The 6,906-nt window shown below is 41.1% G+C and overlaps 1 protein-coding gene across 1 annotated transcript in view; it reads right to left on the bottom strand.

The window, feature by feature from the left end:
* Nucleotides 1-6,382, bottom strand: part of PLBD1 (phospholipase B domain containing 1) — a gene marked incomplete at its 5' end in the record, with an annotated part of 44,099 nt that extends 37,717 nt beyond the window's left edge. The window contains 2 exons of the mRNA XM_019515798.1: nucleotides 1,994-2,077; nucleotides 6,144-6,382. Of these exons, the coding sequence (XP_019371343.1) occupies nucleotides 1,994-2,077; nucleotides 6,144-6,382 (323 nt within the window). The remainder of the gene's footprint in view (nucleotides 1-1,993; nucleotides 2,078-6,143) is intronic.
* Between the last annotated feature and the right edge of the window lie 524 nt (nucleotides 6,383-6,906).

The following is a 6,906-nucleotide window of genomic DNA, read 5'->3' as shown; positions in this document are numbered from 1 at the left end:
CCACCCTTACAAATACAATACTTGAAAGAGCATACCAACAAAGTGGGTATGACCATGGGCCCAAAGCATTGTTATCATTATGAGACTCTCCCATAGCGCTCTTCTTCCCTTCATCTTCACCTATCCCTAAAGAGCCACTGACAGGATCAGACCCTGGCTTCTCTTCACTCTGTTCTTCATGCTGACAACATGCAAGGACATAAAACAACTGTGGCTGGCCTCCAAAGAATTCCACTGGGGTGGAGCAACATAAGGACCCATATAGCCTGACAATGCTCTTAGTAAGAATACTGGGAGCAGTAGGGTGCCTGGTCACAGGGCTCAGGGATACAGGCTTTCTATACTACAAGACAGCCCAAGAATGGCTTCTATGAGACAGAGAAGCTCTCACAGCTGTCCTGGATCTAGACAACATATTGGTCTCCTATAAAGCCACATTTTACTGCTACTCCATTGCATCTTCCCTGAATTAAGTCTACTCTGCTGCATCTCTTTGGAGATTAAGGACATGTCTACATGTGCACATTTACTGCAGAGTAACCAAAATTACTGCGCAGTACAAGCATGCATCTACGCATGCATGCCCATACTACACAATAAATAACGCAGGTATCAAATTTATGTCTGATTGGTTACTGTGCAGTAACGCATCTGTACATGCCTTACTGGGCAGTAACACTGTGTGTGCATGTGTGTGTGTGTGGACTGACCTGGGACTAATTTTTGTCCCAAGCCAGTCCTACACATAGTGTTAATGCACTTTAATGCCTCTGTGTGTAGACACCAGCCTATTCCTACTTACTGCGCAGTAGATTTAAGCTGGCATAAATATACATGTAGACATGCATATTTCTTAGTGTAGGATTTCAGAGTAGGATCTCATGCGGAATGTCTGCCCAAGTATGGTGGCCACCCCTTATTCTTTTCCACGAGGAAAGTGAGGATGGAGGTTAAGAGGGTGGTAGGAAAACCCTGAGATCCTTTACTTCCAGTTGTAAGAAGATATCATAAGAGGAGCCCAGAACTCAGAAAAGCATGCCACCTACAAAGCTTTCTGGCACAAAAATGAGCATAAGGCTCAGGTACTGTAAAAGAAAGAAAATAGAAATTGTACTGGCACACAAATGCAAGGAGAGAAATAAAGCAAGTCAGTTGCTGAATCTCCCAAGTTAGGGCCTGATTCTCCTCCCACTTACATCAGTATAACTCCATTACTAGAACAGAATTATTCCTGACTTGTGCAGGGGCAAAAGAAAGAAGAATCAGGTACTCAGAAGCTAACATAGAACACACTTCACCTCCTAGGACATACCCCACCCACACAAACTTCAGTTGTGGCAAGAAAGGGCAGACTGAAAAATTGTTTCCTAAGAAGAAACCAGATGGTTAAGCATGTGGTGTTCACAGCACAAACTTTCCTGGAAATATAGTAAATACAATTAATCTTGAGGGGTCATTAATATTAAATAAAACATTGGGTAATGCTAGTGTTCAATGGGTGTGTCTACACATGTCGTTATGGCAACATTGTTAATGCACCATCCAAAAGGAAGTACTAAATCATGGCGCAGTAACAGCCCATACTGCACCGTACGCACAATGCATGGTTATTTTTAGCAGCTCCTTTGCCATACCAATGTGCTATACCAGGGAGCACATTGCTACAGCAAAGTAGCTACTGGTCACATGTAGATGCCCGTGGATGCTACGTCACCATAGCGCGTTACTATGATGACATAGCATCATGTGCAGAAAAAGCATACCACATTTGGCACATCTTTTTGGAGGACCAACATAAAAAGAATGATAAATCTCTTCTGAGAGCTTGCTGGCAATTCTTACTCGTGAAATAGCATACGTGTATAAGAAAGCTCTACTACTTGTACAACATACAACTAAGACGATGAATGACCTAAGAATTCCATCATTCTTCTGTTTCCAAAATATGAGGGCAAGAATGCATGAATGGAAGTTCTAATAACTAAGTACCTACCCCATAAACTTCTCAACTGCACTCCGAATTGCAGGACTCTTAATTAGTTCTGGATACAGATTTAAAGCATGATCACGCATGTGTCTGAAAGAGTAAGGGTAGACAAAGTTATTTTCTGCAATTTTTCCCACCCCTTTAGCTTCATATACATGAACAGACAAGTCAGCTCTTTCTGTACCCCAGTTCGCTCTGCTCACCTCCAAGAGAAACTGTACTGCAAGAGAAAGAAAGGAACTGTAGAGTAAAAATGACATGGCTCAACCTCTGCTCAAACAGTCTTGCAATGGAAAAACAGGAGACCGGTGATACTAAACTATCTGGACAAAGAAACATCAGTTTAACATGCATGAGTGCTTGAGCACATGCTTGTGTGTGTGTAGTGCTGCAGTATCTTGAAAGTTATGGCATGTTAGTTGAAATATAACATGGGTAGTTGACTGGAACTGATGTCACTTACAATCAAGAAAGCAGCGATGTCCTAAGGTGTATTTTGCTGATTTAATAGCTAGTGAGAAACTCAGAGAGCTATCTCACAGAGTTTTACCACTAGTCAAGTTTTTCTTTTTTTATAAACAGTGTATATTTAGAAAGGACAATGGTTCCGTGTATTTCCGCAGCGCATAGATTGCCAGTAGTCCTACCTTTTTGAGGAGGGGGACTGGAGGTGAATATAGCTAGACAACTTTTATCAACAAATAGTAAGGTCACTGAAAAATGCAATTTTCAGGGAAAAAACATATTCATGAATATGATACAAATTCAGCTAATCATTTTTTTTTTTACAAAAACTAAGGCAGGGATTTTGACAATGTTTCATTTTGGCATTTTTAAAACACAAGGTTTTGATTTTCAATTTTAAATGATGTTCTCACATCAAATTTAACCTATTTTTATTTTCAAGACTAAAAAGGGTTAAATGACCTAAAAAAATAAATAGACCATTAGCCAGTAATTCCAGGATAAATTGAGTTTTCTTGAGTCAGTCACAAGAAATACTTGTTTTGTTTTGACATGCCAAAAAATACTGGTTCGATTCATCCCAAACCAATTTTTTTCCAGTTTTTTGGTTTAAGCACTGCACCTGAAAAATCATGCAGCTCTAGCAAAAAAATCACAAATGGCAGCCTTGCTGGCTCGAATCAGTATGACTAGGTCACTTATCAGTGCAAGCTGTCTCCTCATACTGAGAACTATTACCAACTCCGGGTCTCCTGCAGTTAGGCAGAGAGAAGTCCATCTAACTGGACTTCCTTCTGTTAAAGCCTGTGATAATCCTTGGTCACTTCTTCATCACAGGCAGAGCCCAACCCTAAAGGAGTGTGGGGCCCAGGGCAAATCAGTCCATGCATGGCCCCCTTAACACTATGCAGGGCCATGGTACCCCCACAAAGAGGTGGCAGGGGGGTCTCTGTGCTTCTTCTGCGGCATGGGGATGAGTCGCCAGCTCCAGGTGGGCCCCACAGGAGGGGCCACAGCCACTCCACTTGGTTCTGTGGGTCTCCCCCAAAGCACAGGGCCTAGGGCAGTTGCCCCGATTCGCTGTAACCTAGGGACGGTTCTGATCACAGCAACACCAGTTGGGAAGACTTGCGTTGGAAGAACAGTAGGTCTTGCCCCCAGTCCCCTCAGAGATTGGGATTAAGTCGCATTTAAGGACAAGACTCTTGCTGCTGTTACACTCCCATTTTGATAATTGAGCAATATAAAGAAGGCAAGGACATGCTATGGCTCCTGTTCTGAGGACTGCTAGGCTCCCAATGGAGGTACATGCTGGAGATAAGTAAGACGAACAGCTGGAGCAGATCTGGAATTCCTCTCACCCCTGGGACAGCAAGGATGCAGTGGCAGAGACAGGTAGGGGAGCAGGGAGGAAGGGAAGGGGAGAGGAGCTGCATCTGAGCAAGAAGGGGAAGAGAGGGAGTTTTCAGGAAGTCTGAGGTAAGAGATCCCTAATCTAAGAGTGGGAAAACCATGGGATTCCACCGCAGAAAGAGGGAACATGTGGGGCATAGCAACTGTGGGGTGAGCTGGGAAGTCTGAAGTACAGCTAGCCCTATAAACTTGATACTAGCACCTCTAAAAAGTAGTTTCTGTTTAATTGTCAGCATGGGTTTAGGTGCCTAATTTCAGGCACTCGGTTTTGTAAATCTGAGCTAATCATTCTAAGTGTATTTATACTATGTGAGTTCTTGAAAGAGCTCCCAGAGCTATCTCTGAGCCAAGCAATGACAAAAGAGTTCATCCCAATCTGAATGAAGTGACTGAATTATTGACAAGTTTACTAACAGATAGTGCCCACCTGCCAAAAGCAATTATAAAATAAATTACTTTCCCTTCTCCTCCCACTGCCCCCGCACACCTTTTTCACTCTATAATACACCATTATTGGATGCAATGCTAGAAAAACTTCTCTCATCCTAACCCACTTTCTCAATTTAACCAGCAGAGCTTCCAAAGTACTCCCACAAACATATGGTAAGAAGACACAAATTAATCCCTTATGAGAGGAGATTCTCCCTTTCTTGTGAGGCATTTTGTTTTATAGCAAGCTAAAGAAGCTAAGAAATGCACACAGCAGGACAAATCCTTAGCCTATACAATAGAAGGATAAGATATGGCACAAAAATCCCCAAAAGCTGCTTCAGAGTTGTTCTCATCATAAAAATTTTTCCTGATATTTTTTTTTTTCTTCTTCTTTATTTTAAAGCACAGATATGATCTATGTGCTGTTCAGTGAAATGGAACACACCAGTCTTTCTCAACAGTGTTGCTGGAGCCTGATACTTGACAGCTAAGCAACTGTCTATGCAGGTAAAGCCTTCAGCACATTGAAAAGAGACTGTTATGCTTTCAGCTGGCTGTTATCAGGGCAAGACAGCAATGGGTTAAGCTGCACGTAATGACTGTGGTCAATGCTGTACAAAAGAAGAGAACCAGTGCATAAACAGACTTTCTTTTTAAACTCTGTTTGGAGAAAACTCAGACACTGCTTTTTCTTGGAGAAGTACCTTTCCAGGAAATAAAGATTGTGACACTTTGCTTTTGTTCAAGATTTCACTGTGGAATATTTATGCAAATACCCCAAGGGTAGCACACCTGCATCTGTCTTGACGTTAACTGGGATTCCATGAACATTTGAGCAGGGAAGGCGAGACTATTTTCTTTCCTTCAGAGAGATTTTTCTGAAGTCCATAAATCTGCAGTGAGCTCTCACTTCTCGAACAGTTCAGTAAATTGCGAAGTCACTGTGAAAATGTACTCCCAGACTTGCAGCGTACAAAAGGCAAAAACATAGCAACATTTTGCCACTGTGGCAGATGCAAATCAGTATGATCAATACCATGCTTACTTGTGTTCAGTAGGGTCGACTGCCATTTCATCTCCTTGCTGGTTCCAACCAGAGCAAAGCAATCCATTTACTGTCGCTACTGGGACTCTGCTGTCAAAGGGATGGGAAACTGAACTATGCTCATTGGTCCTGCAGCATTGATAAATTTGTGTGCATGAAGAGTACCTAATTAGCTGATCCAAAGCTTGGGGTGCTTCAGATGAGCTATTTGTCATCACCCTATCCTCATCTTTTACCCATCGTTTAGCACACCATATTTTCTCACATACCACATGCAGCTTTCTTCCAAAAATCAGCTGCTAAAAATTGAGGTGCACATAATAAGCAAGGAAATACAGTAAATCCAGTTTCTGTACGTTAAGCCTCTGTGTGGGGAAGGATGGGAGAGGGGGGAAATGAAAGTAATGCTACACCAAATAAGACTGCACATGCTCCTCAGAGCAGCATAATTAGCAGGCTGGGCTTCCTAGCAACTGCTGCTTACTTACTGGTACTTACCAGTATTTTCAGGGAAAGATCTCTTTTCCTTTATTCTGCCTTTTCAAAAACAAGGTAAAGTTCCAAGTAACAATCCACAGAAAACAAGAAGTTATAGAATTTAGAAATGCAAAATGATGTGAGTGTCAAGAAAAAAATACATTTTGATCAAGGGATGAAAGGCAATAAATATTAATATCACAAATATTTGGAGTCGCCTGCCTTTATGGTTATTTTAAAAGGTAAGTTAATGGAGAAGATAGAAAAGGCATAGGAGAGATCTCCTGACAGAATCACTCACTGAATTTTTACCCAGGCACTTACGGTGCTGTAAGATAGCCTTCCAAAAAACCAGCAGCATACATGATGTTTTCATTGCTTATGGACTGACTACCATAGCCTGCTTTGATCTCTAGAATTCCCCATCCTGTTGATTGTATAGTGTCATTGTAAAAGCCATAGGCATCTCCTTTTCTGTCCAATACATCTTTGACCTTGAATATCTTCTGAGCTTTCACCCAATATACAGTTGCATAACGGATTTCTGCAAGCAAAAACAAGCAAGAAAAAGTTAGAACGTTGCATTACCTTTTGCCAGCAATAGGAAGTGTAAGAAACCCACTCCCCTAAAATATACAGCATTTTGATTTATAAATCAACCCTGCTTATAAGCTGAGCCTATATTGTCAGTGTAAATTTTAGGCAACACTGCTTTTACTCCCACATATAAGTGGATAACTAGAAATAAAAGCATTGAACTGCTATGGTCTTTACAAAAGCTCACAGGAGAGTCAAATAACCAAAGACCCAAAGGGTTAATTACACTAAAATAATAAAATTAAAACTGCTGAAAAAAATTCTGACTTTTAGTATTTTCGGGAATTCAATAAAAATACCAAGTAAAATAGTTAAGACTGTTAGAGGGCCTGATTATATGTCAACCCTATGAATAGGTTAAGTTTATTTTCCTCCCCCCATCTCTTTCTTTTGGTGAAAAAGTAAAGGCAGGATTATAATCAAAACAATAAAATGAATCAATGAATCTAAGGACAGGCAGCCAAGTTTATGGAACTTTTCAGTTCTAGGC

This window comes from Gavialis gangeticus, unplaced genomic scaffold (genome assembly GCF_001723915.1).
Source record: "Gavialis gangeticus isolate Ggan-Ray unplaced genomic scaffold, GavGan_comp1, whole genome shotgun sequence".
Lineage (NCBI taxonomy): Eukaryota > Metazoa > Chordata > Crocodylia > Gavialidae > Gavialis > Gavialis gangeticus.
This window is presented reverse-complemented; position numbering and strand designations above follow the sequence as displayed.